Consider the following 24,696-nt stretch of genomic DNA (forward strand, 5'->3'; position numbering starts at 1 on the left):
TTAGAGAATCTTAATTCCTTTACATTTTTTAAAAACTAAAAAGAGAAAAACCAACCATCTGTGTTGAAGGTTATCTGTCTGGAGCGAGAAGCTTGGATCATTTAACTTCCTGAAATCTCTTACAAAGTTAAGATTCATTAGCATGAATACTAAGTACACTCAAGGAATTTAATAAATGCCTAAGTTTTTTGGGGGGGCTCCAAAATCACTGCAGATGGTGACTGCAGCCATGAAATTAGAAGACGCTTACTCCTTGGAAGAAAAGTTATGACCAATCTAGATAGCATATTCAAAAGCAGAGACATTACTTTGCCAAAAAAGGTCCGCCTCGTCAAGGCTATGGTTTTTCCAGTGGTCATGTATGGATGTGAGAGTTGGACTGTGAAGAAGGCTGAGCGCCGAAAAATTGATGCTTTTGAACTGAGATGGTGGAGAAGATTCTTGAGAGTCCCTTGAACTGCAAGGAGATCCAACCAGTCCATTCTAGAGGAGATCAGCCCTGGGATTTCTTTGGAAGGAATGATGCTGAAGCTGAAACTCCAGTACTTTGGCCACCTCATGCGAAGAGTTGACTCATTGGAAAAGACTCTGATGCTGGGAGGGATTGGGGGCAGGAGGAGAAGGGGACGACCGAGGATGAGATGGCTGGATGGCATCACTGACTCGATGGACGTGAGTCTGAGTGAACTCCACGAGTTGGTGATGGACAGGGAGGCCTGGCGTGCTGTGATTCACGGCATCGCAAAGAGTCGGACACGACTGAGCGACTGAACTGAACTGAAGTGAATACAACAATCTACTGTGTCTTGTATCTTGTTAAAGTTGATCGTACAGACTTCACTATTACTTACAAACACCTGAAGAAACACCAAAGGTACCACAACAATATTTGACTTTACTAGAAGGAAGAGACAAAGAGCAAAGAGACTAGTAAGTCAACACTGCCTAGGATATTGCCTAAAGTCATCTATAAAACACTCAAAAAGAGACTAATACATAAATCCCAAATGAGGGTGTAAGCAAAAAAAGTTTGTCATAAGAAAAACTGCATATGTTAAGTGTAAAATATTAATTCCTAAATAATTTGTCAGTATGACACTGGTTTTTCTTGTTGGTGATGTTATTAATATTAACATACATCTGCTTGAATTTTATAGACATACATTATGCTGAAACAAAAGTTAGCCTTAAAAACATTAATAATAATAGTGGAACTTTAATGATAAAAGCATAGCACTTTGTTTTCTTTTTAATCTGAATATTCTAAAATGAGTAAGTGTATCTTCTGAGATACGTGGGAAAGATTGTTAGACAATAATAATAATTAAGGCTTGATTCTCCTGCATAAATTAGTATATTTTTCTTTATAGGTAATAAGAGCAATGTTACGTTTTTTCCTTTAGTGTGCCTGTTAGAAAACATAAGGCCAAGTCTGTTAGTCACCCTCCCCAGAAGTTGCACAGCAAAACACCACATATCTGTGTGTGTATCTGAATTTCCTCCCTCGTAACTTTCTACCCTGACATGTATTTTCTCTGACCCTTTTCTGTTGCATTGTAGGTATTCTGCATGCGTGCGTGCTAAGTTGCTTCAGTTGTGGCCGACTCTTTGTGACCCTATGGACTGTCACATGCCAGGAGTCCTCTGGGACCCTCTGTTCATGGGATTCTCCAGGCAAGAATACTGGAGTAGGTTGCCTTTTCCTCCTCCAGAGGATCTTCCCAATCCAGGGATCAAACACCCTTCTGTCTAACTAGCTTTAAAATGCTTTTTGTGGGGAGAGATGGAAGCAAAGAGGAAAAAGGAAGAAAGCATGAAGTGGCAGTCATTCGAACAGAACACTGTTCTACCTCTGTCATTTTCAGATGACTTATTATAGTTTAAGTTCCATCTGAGAAATGCATCTCTTCAGGAGGTCATTTTCTACTCTATATCAGTTGATATCTCATGGAATTTGAGGTATCTTATTAGCATGTGGTTATTGGAGGGGAGGTCATCAGTATTTCTGCGTATTTGAAATGTCAAGAAAACCTACAAATACATGCCTTAACAAGACAATTGTTTGACTTATATTCTATAGATAATGCTTTGTACTCATATGATTTAGTACTCATATGATTCCTTGAAAATAAATCTGCACAGGTCTGTGGCTCACAAATTGTAAATCCATGTGCTACAGTACAGTAGAAAAAATGTTTACCATGAACTGAATTTAGAAAACAGATACTCTTTCTTAAAAAAAAAAAAAAAAGACTGGTACAAGTTTCTGCTTTGTTTTGTTTTCTAATCCGCACTCTCAATTAAAATAAGAGACACTTTACATGGAAACCAAATTTTCAACTTTTCCTGAAAATCACAGAAACTCACACAACTTGGTCTGTATTTCAGCATGGCAGCAATCAGCAACAGCTGATCAGTGCCATCTCTTTAGACAGGGTTTGTGGTTGCCAATTTGTTAAAGTCCCCACCAGGCCTTCATAGCTCCTTTACAGTGGCCTTCAGTAGACAATTGTGTTTGCAACCCTTCACCACAGCTATAGTCTAACTATACATTCCTCAAAAATGCAACTATTGGTTATTTATAATCCTTTCAAAGAGTGCTAATGGCCTCCCACCATAGAGTCATTCATGATGCAGTAACTCAGCAGTGCACATCCACCAACCAGGGTATGTCAGGGGTAAGCCACCCACCAAAATCTCTTCTGCTTCTGTGTTGCCACTGCTGCTCCCTGGTCTCCCAACAGCTGACTGGCTAGCACATGGCAGCTGCTGATACATGTTGGCTGGAGGACCTGATGATGATGATGATGATGTTGTTCAGTTGCTCAGTCGTGTCCAACTGTGACCCCATGGACTGCAGCACCTCAGGCTTCCGTGTTCTTCAACATCTCCTGGAGTTTGCTCAAACTCATGCTCATTGAGTCGATGATGCCACCTAACCACCTCATCCTCTGTTGCCCCCTTCTCCTCCTGCCCTCAGTCGTTCCCAGCATCAGGTTCTTTTCCAAGAACTGAGAATGGATGCATGACAAATGTAATCTACACCAAAGTTAGTCTTAATTTCTTCTAACTAGTGGCACATTAATTTCTGCCTCAAAGGGATCTACAATATGATTGCTCAGAATTACTTTTTTTTTTTAATTGCCATTGCAGCTCACATTAGTTAAAAACTTCCCTGAACTACCATTTCGGGGGGGGGGGGGTTCCCAAAGTGAAGAGGAAGTGCCACTGCCTGTACATAAAATGATCTGAGATGATACTTTGGACTAGGTATTGAATCACATACTGAGAAAATGACCCCTCTCCCAAGGTTCTTTAAATTTATCAGAATATATCAAAGAGCAAGCCTCACTTTGGTACTCACACGTATTTAAGCTCTTTTATGACACTGGCCAATTTAATTTCCCTTGTAAACAGAAAGAGCATATGGCTCAGGCCTGAAGGCTTTATCAGATAACAGAATCTAGACAGAATTTAATAGCAATTGTTTTTAAAGGCAATTGATACTGGTTCTCCCATTCTGGGAGGGGTACAAAGATTCCCTTTTAAAGAAAATTAGCATTTAAAAAGGATTATAAAATTTTATGTTTTCATGTTATGTATTTTATCAACGTAAACCATTAAAAAAGCAAAAAACAAGATGTTAACAGCAGAAGGTGAAGTGTAAACCATGAAAAAAGCACCAAGATGATATTTGAAATACTAACATTTGGAAATAAAAGGCTATATGGCTTGATGGTACCAGTTCAGAACCAAGATGGAACATGTCCAGATTTACTTTAATTTCTACTTTGCATTAAAACAAATGTAAATATATGTAATAATAAACTATTTTTTTGGTGATAGGAAAAAGCTAAGATTTGTAACCCTGACATTAAGAGTTAAATTAGCTTAGGGCAAGGAAACCCATTCCAGTATTCTTGCCTGGAGAATCCCATGGATAGAGAAGCCTGGCGGGTTACAGTCCATGAGGTTGCAAAGAGTTGGACATGACTGAAGCAACTTAACACACACATATACTTGATCATATGATTTATATATATATATATATATATATATATATATATATATATATATATATAAAATTGACTTAACCTATGCCAATGCCATAGAAATCGGTATCTCCCCACACCAAAAAAAAACACCTTTGCACAAAGTTCAAAGCTTATAAATTTATAAGCTGAAAATAATGACATAGAAAATATTTTGTGATGAGAGCACTTCTGCATTTGAGATCATAAGCTGGGGCTAATAGTAAGTAAACCAGTAAGTAAATCAAATGTCGCTGATACTCCCAGTTGACAAACAGCATCTGTGACAAATGCTACAAAGGAAAGATGCATGGTTCTGTAATGGCTTATAATAGGCATAACTTGACCAAGACAGGGCTTCCTTGAGATGAGATGGTTAGGAGGTGCAAAATAGCAAGGCAGGAGGAACAAGCCCAGAGTGGAGGAGTCTGAGGCTAGGCTGAAGAGTACCAGCGCTCAATGGCCCAGGTATGGCGTTCACCTTTAGGCCAAGAACAACAGGAAGACAGCAGAAGAGTCTGTAAAGTGGAGTTACCTATCTGAGAAGATCTGTATTCTGGAAGGTTTGAAATGGCTGTAATATGGCAACCCTCTCAAGAGGCATCAGAATACAGAATCAAAGTTTAAATAGGTAAAAATGAACAAAATAATTTAGGAACAATTACACTTAGACCAAAACATATTTTAAAAAGTCATAATTTCTTCATCAGACCTATGGGGCCTACCTCCATCAAGGGTTTTAAAGTAGCAAGGACTAGAACTCTAGGGAGGGGTTCTCGGGGCTGGGGTGGCTGAGTGTCAACAACTGTGGGGCTCTGCTCACTTTCCTGCTTCCCTGTTCATAGTTTTCTTTTTTTATGTTTTGCATGAAAGGTTTCACATAAGGTTCAGCTGAAGGAATAATTTTGTTACTAAAACCAAATCTGAAAACTGATGTTAATACCTATGGTGACACCCAGGTAAAAGACTAGAAGTCATGAGTGGGAGAGCAGTACCTCAGATGGCTATATCCTCTGGTTCTTGTTTGGTCTCAACTTCTCATTCTGATCTTCTTCCTAAGTATCTTTGCTGGTGGTTTAGCCACTCAGTCGTGTCTGACTCTGTGCGACTCCATGGACTGTAGTCCACCAGGTTCCTCTATCAGTGGGATTTTCCAGGCAAGAATACTGGAGTGGGTGGCCATTTTCTTCTCCAGGGAACCTTCCCAACCCAGGGGTCAAACCCAGGTCTCCTGCATTACAGTCAGATTCTTTACCAACTGAGCCACCTTAGGAACTCAGAAATAGTCCCTTATCTGATTGCAGTCCTCTTCAAAAAGGTTCAAACTCTAGGTCACCCTGGCACATCCACCAGAATGCTAAAAGAAATAGGAAGCAAGGAGAGAAAGGGAAAGGGAAGGGAAGAGAGAAAGAATATACAGAAGCCAGCTGGCAAAGACCTGGAGCACAGCTGGTGGGAGTGCAGATTGGCACATTTGCTTCGGAAAGTTGGCAATATCCACCAAAGCTCAGCAACTGCACTCCTAGGAATACACGCAACAGAAATGCTATGCAAAGGTTCATTCACCAAAAGACATGTATACAAATGCTCACAGCAGCACTACTTCTAATAACTATCAGCTGCAAACATTCCACAAGCTCATCAATAGTAGAACAGATTATTTATCTACTGTTAGGTATATTCCTATCTTGAATACTGTACAACAATGAGACTGCATCAATTACAACTACACAGGAAAACACATATGACTCTCACATAGGTAACACTGGGAGAAGACAGACCAAAAGAGTATGCAGAGTGTGTGCGTGTGTGTGTACTCAAAAAGAGTTGAAACAACTGACTAGTCATGTACAGAAACAATTTCAACTTCTATCTTAATACAAAAGCCCAAAATTAATCACAGACTTAAATATTAAGAGCCGAAAATTTCTATATGCAAACCCAGAAGAAAACCTTAGTGACGATGGACTTGACCAAGATTTAGATACAACACATAAACTACACAAAAAAGAAAAAAATCAAACTGAATTTTATACTGATCTATGATCTACACACTTTCCCATATACAACTACAATTTAAATACTACTAAATAATAAATAAAAGCAGAAGAAAGCATAAAGACAGACTAGACAAAAGATAACCCAGTTATCTCATCTCAACACTCAACAAAAATGTCTCAAATGCTTCTATCCTGCAAATACAGACACAAAACCAAGAATGTCAGAGTGACAGGTGGGAAGGGGAAAAATAGTGATCACTGAGGCCCATCTACCCTTTGTATTGGAATGGGGAGGGGATAGGTTCAGCGAAGAAGGAATCTTATAAAATTTGGCTCTCCTTCTCACAACTACTTCACCACAGCAACATGGAGAAAAATAAACTCAATATCAGAGCAAATAAAAGACCCCTTGATCCTGGATCATTTTCCACTGAACATCCTTTACTTTCTTCTCTCTTCATATGGTGAGATACTTATTTATTCTTTCCCTTCCGTTCTCCTGATTCTTCCAGACTTCTGTTTTTGCTTTCTGCAACCACGCATTATTATCATATGCCCTTTTTCTCTTCACTGAATAGGCTCCAAAGTAAGAAAAGGAACTAAAATATATACACAAAAATAGCACAGATTCGCAACTTCCCTGGTGGCCCAGTGCTTTAGACTCCACACTCCCAGTGCAGCAGGTACAGGTCCCATCCCTGGTCGGGGAATTAAGATCCCACATGCCACACAGCACAGGTTCTTTATGTATTTCGAATGCCCTTATATGAAGGGAGGGGCAATGCACCAATCTCCATCACCTCTTACCAACTCTGTCTACATAAAATTGGTAGAATATAGGCCACAGCATAATTATTTTTATGATACTTTCACCCTCTCCCTTTCTCTCTTCTTTAAAAGGTAGCTAGCAATTTGCCAAGAATGTGCTAGCTTTGTGGGATGCTAAAGATCTAGGATACTACTTATCTATTCCAATATAAAGACCCCTTTTGACAGCAAAAAAAGAAAAATAATAAGAAATACATGCACAACAAGAAATGGTCCTTTTAGTATCCATTTCCTGAAACCCCTGAAAAGGAAATGGATTTCCTACAAGGCACTGACACTCCTTTAATTTCTGAGTGACTGTGAACCTTATTAATCACTTCATTCACATTTTATAACAGCAGATGTGGGCAATGCTTAGGGCAAATGCAGATTCTCAGCTTCTCAAGCCCCTTACCTCTCACCTCCTCAACTCTTCCAGAATTCAGCCTAGATAGACTGGAGATCACAGCTCTCAGCACTCTGGGCTCAACTCTTCCATATTAAGTATGGTCTGAATTTGTTCATGAGCCCACTGAAGCAGCAGTAATAGAGTTTGAAAAAACTTGTAGTAGAGCAAAGTTCTTTCTGTTCACCCAGGACCTTTCTGGGAATGATTTATCAGAGTCCTTCCAACAGCACCCCACTCCCTCACACACACTTTCCCCTCACTTGGAACTAGTATCTGAAAATGTTTAATAAACGATCATCTACAAATGTTGAATAAATGATCATTATATTTTTTTCTAGGTATTATCATTATTACCATCCTCTTCTTCCCCACCAACTGTAACCCCATAAATTTCCACTTCCCTGGAGTGTTCTAGCTAGGAAAAGGCAAGAAGAAGCAAATATCTAAAAACTTAATTTTTGCATCAAATAAATACGCATGGCTTTTTTAAAAAACAGTAAGTAGCAGTAGATGAAGAAGTAAAATTGTGCCTGACCCTTGTCTCTATCATATTTAAGCTGAATACAATTCATCTGTTCAACAGTAGCTCCATTAGAAGAAAAATACTCAGTGTAAGGTTTATTCCTAAAATCTGGGGAAGGGCACTCTTGCCACATATGTGTTCCTTTTAACTGGCAACAATTAGGATCATTTGGTTTTTTATTCATTCAATAGTGTTCTCCATCCTCAAATTTTAAAATAGGTAAGCTAACATTTTTTCTCTTTCTCCAACATATAAAACCAAAAAATAAATTGTAACTTTTGTCACCCAACTCGCTTTTGTCCTATGAGTCAGCCATTCTGAAAAGAAGTGCTCCACACCTCCCCAGCCAAATGACATTGGATGGATCCCCCTCATTCTGTTTAAGGTGTTACAAATAAATAAATAAATTTCAAGGTGTATTGAGATCTGTTAAGATTATTAGGAACATCACATCACTGTTTGTATTTTGTACTTAAAATAATCATTCCTCCACTTGATTCTCCCAAACATTCAAAGAGCATGCTACACTGCAAACAGTAAAGAAAATCAACTGTAACAAAAGATAACTCTCTTTAAAGAAAACCAAGGTTTCTTCATTCTTTTTTTAACCAATAAATACATGGAAATACTGACCAGAGGTAAATTCCAAATATCTTTAAGACTCATGCCATGCTTCAAATAACTAATTTAAAATAAAACAGTCAAAGATGTTAAAAATTCGGGTGATTAGAGAACAAGGAATTGTAGAGGGTAGTGGCAATGTTACAGGATACTATATTAAATTTGTAGGCCGAATATAGTATAATTAGGCCATAATTTTTTAAAAACTTCAGATTCTTGGTTTTCAAATTCTTCCAGATAAATTAAAAAAAAAAAAGACTATTTGTCATTGTATAACTTTTTAAATGGGGGGGGGAGGAAGAGTAATTTCTATTTTTAATATGCCTACATTAGTAAAACAACTTCTATGTTGGCAAAGTGTTGGCTGATCCATAAACTACATTAATATCCATTAGGTCAGCATATCACAATTGCTAAATATATGTGTGAACAATCCCCAAAAGAATAATAAAGCAAGCAAGCTCTGGTAAAAATGTGTATAAAGTTGTCATAAGCACAGTGGCTGGTTTCTAAACTTTAAAATCATGTCCGCATTCATCCTCCCTTTCATCAGATTTAACCACAAGACCTTAGGTGAGACAGTAAAATAAATAAATGTCTTTACCAAAATATTTTAGAATATTTCCTTATAAGAGTATATTTTAACCATAAACGCCTCACCCATTCCAAACTTGTTTCTTGGTAAAACTCATCCATTCTGTTCAACCTTCAATTTCTCAATAGAGAAAACATGATACTCAAAAAGCCAACATAATTACTGTTGTCATGCCATTAAGAATGCTCTTCCTAGTAACAAAACTCTAACATTACAGTTGGCACCCAATCCGATCACTATTTACACCACCATCCTCTCCTCTTCCCATCACCACCATTTTACTGGCAGAATATTCACAAGGCTGAAGATTATTTTTTATCTCAGCAAAAAAGAACGCTTAAAATGGGATAGCTAGGCATAAACGAGAAGTTAGAAGCTACATAAAAATAAACACAAATGTGTCTAAAATTTTCTATTTTCAACCTCTAAAGAAAGCAGTAATATCTTCCTTATTTATAATTCCTTAAATTAAAGCCAGAGGCCTTTCACCCAATTATACTAATAAATCAATTTAATGTCATCATTTTGCCATCAGATCATGTCCTCCATACACTAGTGTACTATAATTAAATTCATTTTACCATGCTGGGTTCTTCACCTATTTTCTTTCTGGTGTTTTTCCTACATCATTCTTTAACTAGCAAATCATTTCTCCATAATATCTTCCTAAATATTAAATGTGAACAAAAAGACAACCCTGAAGAGTAACCAGGAAAGAGATAAATCAACACATCTTAAATATAAAAATATCAACATCAAGTATAAACTATTAGGTAACCAACAGAAAAGTAAGTACCAATTGTATACCCAAGAACTTCAATTTAAAATACATGTAGTATAAACCATTTTGGTAAACAGAAGTGAACACACATTTACATATAAAAATAGGCAACTACAGTCTCATTTCTGACCTGAGAGAAACGTATCTTAATTCTATTCATTAAGTTAAACAGACATTTTATGGAAATATCTCCTTACAGGTATAATCATTTGATTGACAGATAAAATAATCGCTTTAAAAATACTTCTGAGTCATTTTGTCCTTACCTGCAGGCATGAACCATTACTGCATGCAGTGACTGTTCCATTTCCTAGCACAGACTTGAAGAAGCATCGTATCTCTCTTTCAGAATGTGACTAATATGTGGGTTTGCAATTCCTAAGCTATTTACAAATGGCACTCCCTTTCCACACAAGAAAATATTTATTACAACCAAAAGCTAAGTATTTTTAACCTATACCTTACAAATAATATTGGAAATTTTGTGTAGCAAAATTTCCTCAAAATATAGGAAGAAAAGCTAGCACTATTTCCTTAAAGAAAGCAAGATTTTTATTTTCTAGCCAAGTAAATTATTTTTTAAAGCCTTCAACAGCTGTCACACATAAGCCAGCAGTCTGCTGTGTTATGGTGTGCATGCTGCAGCTGATTAGGCTTCACTATTTAAAAAAAAAAAAAAATCAATTACCCCTTTTGTAAAAGCAGAACAGCTTACCCAAATACACATCTTTAAAACAGCACAATGACCGGCATGCAGTACAATACGTTATGTAGCAAACTTGACAAGAAAACAATATGCCCTGATTTGTTTCTTAGCAATGCTACACCATTAATTGTTCATGCAAGGGATGTAGCTGTACCTTTCTGAAGAGGACGACTTCTCAGAGTTAACTGACATCAGCAGCTCAATCTTCTGCTTGATTTCTGGAAAAATCAGAAAATATTCACAACCAAGATTGCCTGCCCTTGCTTTCAAGCCTTATATCAAGAGATTTTTCTTCTCTAATCCCTTTTGTTCAGAATGAGGCCACAAGATTCGCAGTACTTCTGTCAGGACTGGGATTCAATGGTGCTATAAAGGGAAAAAGCTCCAGAGGCATCAGGCCTTGCTAAACTATGCACATGACTGTTTATGAAAGCAGGAAGTACCATTTCTGCCAAGCAGAGGGGTGTTTTCTTTTTTAAGGTAGAACTAGCATGGCTCTCCAAGATGATTTTAAATGCGGCAAATTAAAATACAAACTAAAAATGCTAACAACTGGATTGAATTTACTAGATAATTTGAGAAGCTGGGATAATAAAATTACAGACTGTAATGAACAGACAGGCAACCCTTGGCTACTTCTATTTCACCAGCCCTGAAAAATATGGCTCAGTGAATCATTTTTGTCACTTAAGAATGAAATATTAAACCAGAACCCAAATTTTTAGATTAAAAATATTTTAATCTTTGTTAAAATTTATTGATTGTCTTTTAATTAAAGATACATTTAGTACCTACTGCCTAACTCCTTTAGAAAAACACTTCTGTTTTACACCTTAATTTCCCCTCCTCCTTTGCAGTACAGCACAAGTGAACAGCAACACCCAGTTACCGAGCAGATAATATACTTGTCCTTTTAGGAGAGGACTGACAATGCTATCTGCAACAGAAATGTAAGCGCCAATTCTATTTAATTAAAAGATCATTGCTCATACTGATTTGGAAAAACAGATCACAGACTAAACGGGAAAGTGAGATAAAAATAAAAGAGGAAAAACGGGGAAAACCTAACACATTTCCTTTAAAATACTAACCACTAACCCAAGAACATAATTTTATGTGAAGAAAAATTGACATGGTCCTATTACCCAGACTATTTCATATATATAATGCTGATTTCCTATTTGTAAATGTTTTCCTATTCAAAATCTTAAAAATTCACATATCAAACATAAAACACAGTGCCACTGAAATCTACAGGCAGTCATGAAATTTCAAAGTAGACTTCAATAGTTTTCAGATTTGTGTAAAGGATAAACCGATTTTTTTCTTTTTAAGAATCTTAATTCTAGAAGTACAAGGAATATGAGATGTAAAGGAAAAAGGAAAATAAATAGTTGCATAAAATACAATGGATTTGTACAAAAATACCCTCTCAATGCTGCTAAAATAGTTTTTCCAAACTGGAGCTAACAGCTTCATCCAATGGACATTATAAAGCTGGCATGAATATCTGATGAGAGCATAAACTCTACCACAGGCTACAGCCAAACTACCGCTGGGGAGAGCACACAGCACAGCAGCAAAACTGAAGATGATGATAACGAAACTTACCTTGAGGATTCTTACGTGGATTACAGAGCCTGGCACCTGGTGCCATAGTGAACGCTCAGTAACGCCCCGTTTAAAAAGACATTTAAGACTCAGGCTCCAGGCTCCACCGCCAAGCAGCCTTGGATCTGAAAGCGGACTCCTCTGTCATTTTTAATAGCAATACGACCTTGGGGAAATTACTTAAAACTCTCTAAGCCTCTATCTCCTCTCCTATAAAATGGGGATAATAATTCTATGTGAAGCGTTATTGTGAGGATTTAATGACAAAGCTCATGAAAGGCAAACAGTGCTGTGCTCAGCACAAAGTAATAAGCCGTTTCTGCCTATTGCCATTTACTAGGCAGTGCCCAGAAAAGGATGGGATCCTAAGTAAATATTTGCCGAATAACATAACGAGGTAGACTAGGTCTGTCCCACTTTAAAGAGCTTTTCTATAATTTTAATTCACCTTCTCTTTCTCATTGGCAACCACAATATACATCTATCACTGCAGTACTATTATATGTGGAAATTAAATTTTAATCTATATCTCTGCCTTCCTATATATCTAGAGAATTATTCTCAGTTTACCAACTAGCCACTTCAGGAATGAGGTGACACTTGCATTTTTTGTTGTAGCAGTTTTTCATTCCACAAAGACAGAAGGTTCACACTTCCTGTGCACTTAAGCTCAAAATCTCCAAGATTAAACTGCATAACTCTAATGAAGTACACCCCCATCTTACACATATATTAGAAAAGTCAAAGCTCTAAACCAGTTTCTGGCTGGTGATTTTGGAAACTACAAATCAAAAAAGTTTAAAATAATTCATGAGAAGGCTTCCAAAATGATTTTCACATTTTCTTCAAACCTTCAGATTTGTTTATAGCTCCAGAAGGACTGAAAGGTTCCGGAATGTTCACAAATACCATGATAACATTGTATCCACTGAGAGCCACACATTCCATCAACACTCCTATCTAATCCTTATCAATACCATTCTTGGGTCTGACTACTCCCTATGTTCATTCCACCACAATATCCAACACAGTCCTGGGGGCTTTGATGCTCATGTTAATATGATTTCAAATACTCTTGGCTAAGTCCCATGGCCTTTGGCCTCCCCAAGTGTCCTGAACCCCTGATCACCTGAGTCATCTACCACCATGACCACACACAGGACACGTCCTCACATGTACTGCAGATCTGTCCCCCAAATTAGTTGTTTTTCTATATTCATACTGGATATTTCACAGTATCCAAGACCCTACACTTTATTTTTCTGCAATTAATTCCACCAATCTCTTTCTTCACAAACTTTCCTCACACTAAAAATTTTAAACTGTCATCCTGTTTTCTCTAATATGTTTTCTAATTTCATTCTTGCACATACATCTTCGACTCCTTTCGACATAGAGATCTGGTCTGTTTTTATAAGTTCACATTTTGAAACCTTACACCCAGCCCATCCCCTCAATTTTAAATTACTCTCTTTTCCATCCCTCCTTGGTACTTCCAAAGCAGCAGTTTTACAACCTTGCAAATACATATTTATTCAACCATCCATAATCTCCATTTATATATTCAGGCCAGTGAGTACAAAGAAGGCCCACATTTGCTTATTTCACAAAGAATTAAGCAAGTAGTACCTGGAAGTGTGAATAAATTATTTAAAATTATAAGTAAGTTGATTTTTTTTAAGTCATAACTTTGTTTTAATTTCTAAGCAACATTATAGAACAATGCAAGCTTTGTTTTCAGTGCTTTTGGGTTCTTATGATTCTCCCCTGGGTTCTTTGCTGGATCGTGTTTTCACCTGGACCTTAAATGGTGGTGATTCCACTCACTGACTCTTCTATCTACACCCCTGACATCCATGACATGGATAACCATCAAGGCACTGATGATGACCAGATCTGAATTTCTAGCCCAATACTCTCTCCTGCACCCTAGAACGATGTATCTTTCCAGGCCTACTTGGCATTTTCACATGGATGATCCCCAGTTTGCTGTGAATGCAATCTCTACAACCAACCTCACTGGGAATTCACAGGTGGTCCAGTGGTTAGGAATCAGCACTTTCACTGCCAGGGCCTGGGCTCAATTCAGTCAACGAACTAGTACCCCACAAGCCATGCAGTGCAGCCAGCAACAACAATAACAAAACAAATCTAACTTAACCAGTCTAATGTGTCCTGTCACAGTCTTTATCTCAGTGAGCAGCAACACCATTGGCCCACTAAGACAGACACTTTTGAGGGATCCCAGACTAGCACCTGTGTTTCATCTGGAATATCACTGCCACCATTCTCCTTACATATACTATATACATATATAATATATATATATAATGTTCCAGAATATTGATCTCTAGTCTGTGATTCTCCAAAGACCATGTTTTCTCATAGCATCAAGTCTTCTATGCACTTTCCTCTCCCTAGAATGCCACTATCCACTCCGTTAAACACCCAACTCACTCACTCTTCCTTTCTTTAGCCATGCTGCAGAGGATATGAGATCTTAGTTCCCCAACCAGGGATTGAACCTTTGCCCTCTGTAGTGGAAGCTCAGTCTTAAACACTGAACCACCAGCAAAGCCCCCCAACTCACTTTTCTCATCTCAGCCCAAACATTACCTCTTCCCTGACATCTTCCCAGACAAAATACAGTTTGTCTCCTCTGCCCCTCTACAAATCACACGTACCTGCATTACAGAATTACTAAAATATATAGTGTCACTCTCTATGAGACCACAGCTTCCTTAGAGATAAAGACCTGAATTTTCACTTCAATTCACACTTACTTGTTGACACTCATACTATTCTTAAGCTGTTCTACTCAAGTTAAGGTTACAATATAGTTAATTTCCTAGTTCTTAAATAAATATATCTAGATAAAATTACTCTGAGATTCCAGCAACTAGAATTTAGTAGAGCTAGGAGAGTCTGCAGAGATCATCACACTACTGAATCACAGAAGTCCACAAAGAAGAATCTGAGGAGTGAAAAGAGAAACAACTGGTAACGATAACATTCCTCATCTTCTCCAAAGGATTACTGTCTCTGAGACCTACCACTAATTTCCAAGGACCTAGCAACCGAAGCAGAATATTCCAGCCTCCTTCTAAATCAACTTCTTAAATGTGATTTTTTCATGTGTGTGTGTGTGCTAACTCACTTTGGTCATATCTGACTCTGCCACCCCATGGACTGTAGCCCACCAGGATCCTCTGTCCCTGGGATTCTCCAGGCAAGACTACTGGAATGGGTTGCCTTGCCCTCCTCCAGGGGATCTTCCCCACCCAGGGATCAAACCTACCCACGTCTCTTACATCTCCTGCACTGCAGGTGAATTCTTAACCATTGAGCCATTAGGGGAGACAATTTTCTCATACATCCAATAAATTAAAATCATCACGGTTAATCAACTTTCCTGAGTAAAACCGGTTGATCAGTGACATCATACTCTTCTTATTCATGACTAAATATATATAACAAAGAAGAAAAATCAATTCACTGAGACTCTGCCCACTCATTCTCTTCTATTCAACTTACAGACCTGCTTTATGATCTGTTTATTCTTATTACACTCACACTTTAAAACATACTCAAACTTCTTATAAAGATGAATAGTTCAACTCTTCAGCTAATGGCCTACTATCTCTAATACTTCATTTTCCATTCAATACCATGAGTGTGAAGACTCATGGAACAATTAAGAGTCCAGAGACGAACCAATTCCTAAGATCGCTGACAAGGAATACTGGTGACTGATAAGTACTACTGAAACAAAGTACAGTAAAGGAGGTGCTTCAAAGACTCAGACCCTAAGGGAAACAGGGCAGTACTGAATCCACCTAGAATTTTAAGAGCAACAGCAGCATAAGAGTAACACGGGGTTGTAATGGAGATGATCCACTACCGTGTCCTTTAAGATCACTCAACATCCAGCATGAGCTCAGACAGGACCCCTTACTCTTATGACATGGAAATTGAATAAGACATCGCAATTGGACAAACAGTTCTACCTAAACTCTACAGCCTTCATCCTTTTAACACAGGTATTATTCCAACAGATTTACTAAATTTCCTCTCACTTGTCAAGTTTGGAGACTTTCAGGCTATAAGAAACAGGTATGTGCTCAGGTTACTTCAGATGACAGGATAATACAGCAAGAATAAATCTAGAAGATGAAAAAGCCTCAGCAGGTCTCAGAATCTTGTTCAGAAAAAAGGGCAGCTCTTGAAACCCAGTTACAGTACCAAATGTTCAAAGGGACTGTTTCCACCTTAAGGCTTCCCACTCTGGTGGTCAATACCTCTGACTCTAAAATTCTATTTCTCCTTCACTACCAATTAACTGCTTCTCCTCTTTACTTCACACATTTGCAGATTCTACTGCCTTGGGATGCACACTTAAAGCCTTCTCTTGGTGTCTCCAACTTAAGCGAGTATCTTTTGTTTAAGTCCACAAGAGGGCCTGCAGACACTTTTCTGGCTCAAGTGTCAGTCCCTGTACCACCTAAGACCAAGTGCTGAGGTCTCAACTGAAAATTCAGGAGACTGACACACAAGATACCCTTCTCAAAGGGGCCAGGAGTAAAGCAACCTCTCTGAGCCATCCAGGAAGGTCCATCAAGTATTAACTGCCCAACATCTGAAAGATCAGTCTAGCCTAAAAAGGAGTCCCTATTATTCCAGGCTTCTTTGTGATGAGAATGCACAAAAAAGCAAAAATTGTGCAAGCAAAAATAACCATTAGGGCTTCCCTGGTGGTGCAGTGGTTAAGAATCTGCCTTGCAATGCAAGGGACATCAGTTCAATCCCTGGTCCAGAAGGATCGCATACGCCTGGAGTAACTAAGTCCATGTGCACCAGAAATACTGAGCCAAGCACTAGAGCTGGTGCAGTTCAACTATTGCGCCTGTGTGCCTAGAGTCTGTGCTATGCAACAAGAGAAGCCCGAATGAGAAGCCTGCAACAAACAATGAGAATACACCACAATGAAGACACACCACAGCCAAAAAGTGTGTGACTCTTTGCGACCCCATGGACTATATAGTCCATGGAATTCTCTAGGCCAGACTACTGGAGTGGGTAGCCTTTCCCTTCTCCAATAAGTCTTTTTAAAAAAAGATAAGTGTTTACTTTGCTTTCTGAAAATCTGCAACAAAGTATGCAATTTCAGACAAAATTGATGGACAATACCAAAAAAAAAAAAAAAGTTTGAACCTCAGGCAAATCCACTGACAAATGACAATATAAAGCGAGCTAAGAAGGTTAGTTATTGTTAGGAACAATCAAGGATAAGTTGATTCATTGGTGCTAAGTGTCTCAAGAATGATAATTATTTGACTATGAGAGACTACCAGGGGAAAATAATAATACTCTTAAATAGTCTGCAAAAATATCCAACATTACAATTCCATTATTACTTATAAGATACCCAGTCATCCATCACCAACTCCCTGGCATTTACCCAAACTCATTTCCATTGAGTCAGTGATGCCAACCATCTCATCCTCTGTCATCCTCTTTTCCTGCCCTCAATCTTTCCCAGCATCTGGGTCTTTTCAAATGAGTCAGCTCTTCACATCAGGTGGCCAAAGTATTGGCATTTCAGCTTCAACATCAGTCCTTCCAATGAACACCCAAGACTGATCTCCTTTAGGATGGACTGGTTGGATCTCCCTGCTGTCTAAGGGACTATCAAGAGCCTTCTCCAACACCACATTTCAAAAGCATCAGTTCTTCAGCACTCAGCTTTCTTTATAGTCCAACTCTCATATCCATACATGGCTACTGGAAAAACCATAGCCTTGACTAGACAGACCTTTGTCAGCAAAGTAATGTCTCTGCTTTTTAATATGCTGTCTAGGTTTGGACACGACTAAGCAACTTCACTTTCACTTTTCACTTTCATGCACTGGAGAAGGAAATGGCAACCCACTCCAGTGTTCTTGCCTGGAGAATCCCAGGGACGGGGGAGCCTGGTGGGCTGCCATCTATGGGGTCACAGAGTCGGACACGACTGAAGTGACTTAGCAGCAGCAGCAGGTTGGTCATAACTTTCCTTCCAAGGAGTAAGTGTCTTTTAATTTCATGGCTGCAATCACCATCTGCAGTGATTTTGGAGCCCCAAAAAATAAAGTCAGCTACTGTTTCCCCATCTATTTGCCATGAAGTGATGGGACTGGATGCCATGATCTTGGTTTTCTGAATGTTGAGCTTTAAGCCAACTTCTTCACTCTCCTCTTTCACTTTGATCCAGAGGCTCTTTAGTTCTTCTTCACTTTCTGCCATAAGGGTGGCATCATCTGCCCATCTGAGATTGTTGATATTTCTCCCGGCAATCTTGATTCCAGCTTGTGTTTCTTCCAGCCCAGCGTTTCTCATGATATACTCCGTATATAAGTTAAATAAACAGGGTGGCAATATACAGCTTTGACATACTCCTTTTCCTATTTGGAACCAGTCTGTTGTTCCATGTCCAGTTCTAACTGTTGCTTCCTGACCTGCATACAGGTTTCTCAACAGGCAGGTCAGGTGGTCTGGTATTCCCATCTCTTTCAGAATTTTCCACAGTTTATTGTGATCCACACAATCAAAGGCTTTGGCATAGTCAATAAAGCAGAAATAGATGTGTTTCTGGAACTCTTGCTTTTTCCATGATCCAGCGGATGTTGGCAATTTGATCTCAGGTTCCTCTGCCTTACACCCTGCTAGTAACAAAATCTATGGATGCTCAAGTCCCTTAGTTGGCCCTGAGTTTCATGGACTTGGAATCACCCTGAAGAATCACCCTGAATCAACTATATACTAAACATAAAATGAAAATGTTTATGCCAAAAACAATCAACACTTGACACAGTCTTCATTCTAAAACTCAGTACATATTTTCAACTATAACTTGAACTTTGATTAAATAATTGTACTTCCAAAATCTGATTTTATTTTTCAAGGTGAAGTCTCCATTTCACTCTATTCCCTAAAAGTTAGGTTGTTGCTTATTTTTCTGGTGTCAAATTTTCTCTTGCTGTAATTCCAAAACAAGGTTACTTTATGATCCTGAATATGGCACAATGCCAACCAACAACAATGCGTTCACTTCAAACTCTACAATGAGGTGAGGAGGGAGTATATGCGGGGCAGGGAGGTGGGAAGGAATTAGAGGGGGCTGGAGGTGATTTCAGGCTGGTTAGGTTTCTACTTTAAAACTTTCAAGGTAACTTCTGCTGCCACTTTCAAGAAACTTCCCTTACTAAAGTAAATGTTTTTCCTTCCATCACTTTTAAAATTACTATTCTGAATACAATGTATAACCCCAAAGAACTACTACTTTAAAAGAAAAGATTTGTTTCTGATTTCCAAATCCTAGCAAGAAAAGTGGGTCAGTCTCTAAAATTTGGATTCCCATTCTCACCTACCCCCTGGAAGCCATCAAACAAGAAGGCAGAGGGAAGAGACCAATGCTAGGACTATCTGCACCAGGTCAAGACCATCATAACACTTTGAGTACCGTTCATCACACAATAATTTTTTCTGCTGATTTGTTATTTTTATGTTGAGGTATTTCAGAAATACAAAACTATATTAAAGTGTAAAAACATGAACCTTTAAATAAATTCCTAATTCTGTGAGCCTCACCCCCTATTAGCAATGAAATGGAATGAAACTAATCCCTGAAAACTGTCCACTGTTTCTCACCACGCAGAGTATCATTAATAATTAATCTAGCCACTAAACTCTTACCCTTGTTCTGTTGGGGAGACAGAAGAAGTAACACAAGTTCTTAGATAACTGAGATGTTTACACTCAGGATGAGATCTAGTGCTCTATTCGCCATGATGCTAAGCTTTAAAGTTTTCTCTATTTTATAACATGCTTAGAAAATAATTATCAACTGTATATTATATGAATTTTAGAAATTATATCAGAATAGAACCCAGAAAAAAGGAAGTATTTTTACAGTTCTAGGGCTTCCCTGATAGGTCAGTTGATAAAGAATCCACCTGCAATGCAGGAACCCCGGTTTGATTCCTGGTTCGGGAAGATCCGCTGGAGAAGGGACAGGCTACCCACTCCAGCATTCTCGGGCTTCCTTTGTGGCTCAGCTGGCAAAGAATCTGCTGCAATGAGGGAGACTTGGGTTCGATCCCTGGGTTGGGAGGATCCCCTGGAGAAGGGAATGACTACCCACTGGAGTATTCTGACCTGGAGAATTCCATGGACTGTATAGTCCATGGGGTCACAAGAGATGGACATGACTGAACGACTTTCACTTTCATTTTTTATAATTCTAACTTAAAGATAGTTTTCCATACTAGATATTAATATACAACTGAAACTACTTGGTTCTCTAAAACTATGATTTAGAATGTCCTATATTAAGACAGTTTCATTTCACTCACAATTTTGGCACATAAAGAACTGTGGGTTCACCAAAGAAGCCAAGGTCCCCTTAACTTCTTATAAAAAAAAAATCACTCTCTCAAGAAGTGACAAGATTATCGTGCAAGGCATATTGAAATGTGTGAGAAAACAAGCCATATCAAAATATGTAAGTATAAGGAGGAATTAGTGTCCCTAACTCCTAACCAAGTTTCTCACCCTTCTACATTCCTTCAAGTAACAACAGTTAGTGATTGGCTACCTAAGCAAGGGGAAGAAAAAATATAACACAAAAATATGTAACATAAATTCCTCCTCTCGGAGTTCACAATACTTAACATTTAGCTTGAACAATCTGGTTTATTTATGCCTCTTATGTGAATTATCTCATTTAATTCTTACAATAAATGCAGATGTAGTACTCAATATTTTCATTTTATATGCATGAAAACTGAAGATTTGAAAGTTTCAGAAGTTTGCTCAAGATGCCAGAGATAGAATTAAATATTTAGGGGATAAAAATTAACTAAGGTGAGAGACTTATACACTGAAAACTACAAAACATTGTTGGAAAACATTGAAGACCCAAATAAATGGGAAGGCATCCTGCGTTCATGGAATGGAAGACCTACTACTGTTACAGTGTCAATGTTCCTTATACTGATTTAAAGATCCATACAATCCCTACCAAAATTGCAACTGCTTTTTTTGGAGAAATGGACAAGCTGACCCTAAAATTCTATGGGAATGCAAGGGACCCTGAATAACTACAACAATCTTTAAAAAAACTGAACAAAGTAGGAAGGCTCACATATAGATTTCAAAACTTACTACAAAGCTACTGTAATCAAAACAGTGGGGACCTGGCATAAAGACAGACATACAGATCAATGCCAAAGAATTAAGAGTCCAGAAATAAACCCTCACATTATAGTCAAGTGACTTCTGACAAGAGTGCCAAAGCCATTCAATGGGGGAAAGAACAGTCTTCTAAAAATGGTGCTGGAAAACTGAATGTCCACATGTAAAACAATAAAGCTCGACTCCTGCCTCACACCATAAACAAAATAGTAATCCAAACTGGATCAAAGATCAAAATATAAAGGCTTAAACTATAAAACTTTTAAAAGAAAATATAGATGTAAACCTTGATGATTTGGGGTTAGCCCTGAGTTTCTTAAATATGATACCAAAAGCGCACACACACACACACACACACACACAAAACCCAGAAGAGTAAATAGATGAATTGAACATAAGAATTAAAAATTTTTGTGCATCAAAACATACTATTGAGAAAACAAAAGGGTAATATACAGAATGAGAGTCATCAGTTCAGTTGCTCAGTCATGCCCAGCTCTTTGCGACCCCATGGACTGCAGCACACCAGGCTTCCGTGTCCATCAACTCCTGGAGCTTGCTCAAACTCATGTCCATTGAGCCAGTGATGCCATCCAAACATCTCATCCTTTGTCATCCCCTTCTCCTCCTGCCTTCAATCTTTTCCAGCATCAGGGTCTTTTGCAAAGAGTCAGTTCTTCACATCAGGTGGCCAAAGTATTGGGGCTTCAGCATCAATCCTTCCAATGAATATTCAGGGATTATTTCCTTTAGAATTGACTAGTTTGATCTCCTTGCAGTTCAAGGGACTCTCAAGAGGCTTTTCCAACACCACAGTTAGAAAGCACCAATTCTTCGGCGCTCAGCTTTCTTTATGATCCAACTCTAATATCCATACATGACTACTGCAAAAACCATAGCTTTGACAAGATGGACCTTTGTCGGCAAAGTAACATCTCTGCTTTTTAGTATGCTGTCTAGGTTGGTCATAGCTTTTCTTCCAAGGAGCAAGCGTCTTAAATTTTAATTTCATTTAATTTCATGGCCATAGTTACCATTTGCAGTTATTCTGGAGCTCACTGTTTCTATTGTTTCCCCATCTATTTGCCATGAAGCTATGGGTCTATTTGCCATGAAGCTATAGGACCATCTGCTATGATGCGATGAGACCATTTGCCATGATCTTAGTTTTTGAACGTCGAGTTTTAAGCCAGCTTTTTCCCTCTCCTCTTCCACCTTCATCAAGAGGGTCTTTAGTTCCTCTTCTCTTTCTGCCACAAAGGTGGAGTCATCTGTGTATCTGAGGTTATTGGTTATTTCTCCCGGCAATCTTGATTCCAGCTTGTGTTTCTTTCAGTCCAGCATTTCTCATGATGTACTCTGCATATAAGTTAAATAAGCAGGGTGACAATATACAGCCTTGACGTACTCCTTTTCCTATTGGGAACCAGTCCGTTGTCCCATGTCCAGTTCTAACTGTTGCTTCTTGACCTGCATACAGATTTCTTAGGAGGCAGATAAGGTGGCCTGGAATTCCCATCTCCTGAAGAGCTGTGATCCAGTTGGTAAATCATTTGCCTGCAATGCAGGAGACCCGGGTTCGATTCCTGGGTCAGAAAGATCCCCTGGAGAAGGAAATGGCAACCCACTCCAGTATTCTTGCCTGGAGAATCCTATGGACAAAGGAGCCTGACAGGCTAGTCCACGGGATCGCAAGAGTCAGACAAACTTAGCGACTAAACCACCACACAATCAAAGGCTTTGGCGTAGTCAATAAAGCAGAAGTAGATGTTTTTCTGGAATTCTCTTGCTTTTCCTATGATCCAGCATATGTTGGCAATTTGATTTCTGGTTCCTCTGCCTTATCTAAATCCAGCTTGAACATCTGAAAGTTCTCAGTTCACATACTGTTGAAGCCTAGCTTGGAGAATTTTGAGCACTGCTTTGCTAGTGTGTGAAATGAGTGCAATTGTGCAGTAGTTTGAACATTCTTTGGCACTGCCTTTCTTTGGGATTGAAATGAAAACTGACCTTTTCCAGTCCTGTGGCCACTGCTGAATTTTCCAAATTTGTTGGCATATTGCATGCAGCACTTTAACAGCATCATCTTTTAGGATTTGAAATAGCTCAAATGGAATTTCATCACCTCCACTAGAGCTTTGTTCACAGTGATGCTTCCTAAGGCCCAGCTGACTTCGCTATTGAGAAGCAAATTCTTCACAGTATGAGAGTAAATGTTGAAAACTCATGTATCTAATAAGGGATTAGCATCCAGACTATGCAAACAACTCTTACAACTCAGCAATTAAAACTCTAACAACCCAATTTAAAATTGAGCCAAGAATTTAAATAGACATTTCTTGAAAGAGGAAATACAAATGGCTAATAAGCACATGAAAAGATGTTCATCATTATCTGTCATTAGGGAAATGCAAACCAAAGCAACAACGAAATACCACTTTATCACCACCAGGATGGCTATAATCATAAAGACAATAACAAGTGTTAGCGAGGATATGGAGAACTTAGAGTTTTCATGTGTTATTGGTAAGACTGTAAAATGGTACTTTTGCTTTGGAAAACAATTTGGTCTTCAAAAAGTTAAACAGAGTTACCATATGACTCAAAAATTCCACTCCTTCATATAAACCCAAGAGGAAACATGTTCATAGAACACTTGTACACAAATATTCTTAATAGTGTTATGCATAATAGCCAAAAAGTGCAAACAACCCATACATCCTTTAATTGACGAATGGATAAAAAAATGTGGTATATCCATACATAAAGGGAACGAAGTACTGACACGTGCTACCTCATGGATGAATCTTGAAAACATCACAGAGAGTGAAACAAGTCAGACACAAAACACATATGATTACATTTACATGAAAGACCCAGAACAGGGAAATTTACAGAGGGAAAACTCTAGGGGCTGAGGGGTGGGAAAATAGGGAGTATCTGCTAACACACAGTGGTTCCTTTCTAGGGGGATGAAAATGTTCTGAAAGTAGGTAATGGAGATGTTTTACAACATTATAAATATGATAAATGCCCTTGAGTTGTACACTTTTAAATGATTAGACAGGTGACTTGGAGTAAATAATATCTCAATTTAACAACAACAAAAAAAAGACCTCAGAGCCAGTGTGTGGCTGAGCCAGGATGACAACCCAGAGGTCTAGTGCCAAAAGCCTACTTGCACAGGTGTGCAGCGAGCCTGCACGCAGGAAACAAGCAGTGTGTCTGAGGAAAGCAAGCAGTCAGAGAAGGCAGCTGGGCTTGGCTATGGGGGTCACGAGAACTCTGCCAGGGGAAGAGAAGTCCACGCCGAGCAGGAAAATGGCACAAACAAAGCTACAGAGGACCCTATTACACTAGCCATCTAAACTGTTTTGGTGC

General features: G+C 38.6%; 1 protein-coding gene across 12 annotated transcripts in view; it reads right to left on the minus strand.

The window, feature by feature from the left end:
- Positions 1-24,696, minus strand: part of SRPK2 (SRSF protein kinase 2) — a 244,384-nt gene that overhangs the window by 133,287 nt on the left and 86,401 nt on the right. For 3 of the 12 annotated variants that reach the window (XM_069587881.1, XM_069587877.1, XM_069587883.1), the window contains exon 3: positions 10,628-10,691. The exons of 6 other annotated variants lie outside the window; for them this stretch is intronic. In XM_069587881.1, coding sequence (XP_069443982.1) covers positions 10,628-10,691 — 64 coding nt within the window. Of the gene's footprint in view, positions 1-10,033; positions 11,119-24,696 lie in introns of those variants that run through there. 3 more of the 12 variants (XM_069587888.1, XM_069587887.1, XM_069587882.1) reach the window with 2 other exon arrangements.

This window comes from Ovis canadensis, chromosome 4 (assembly GCF_042477335.2).
Source record: "Ovis canadensis isolate MfBH-ARS-UI-01 breed Bighorn chromosome 4, ARS-UI_OviCan_v2, whole genome shotgun sequence".
In the NCBI taxonomy this organism is placed as follows: domain Eukaryota; kingdom Metazoa; phylum Chordata; class Mammalia; order Artiodactyla; family Bovidae; genus Ovis; species Ovis canadensis.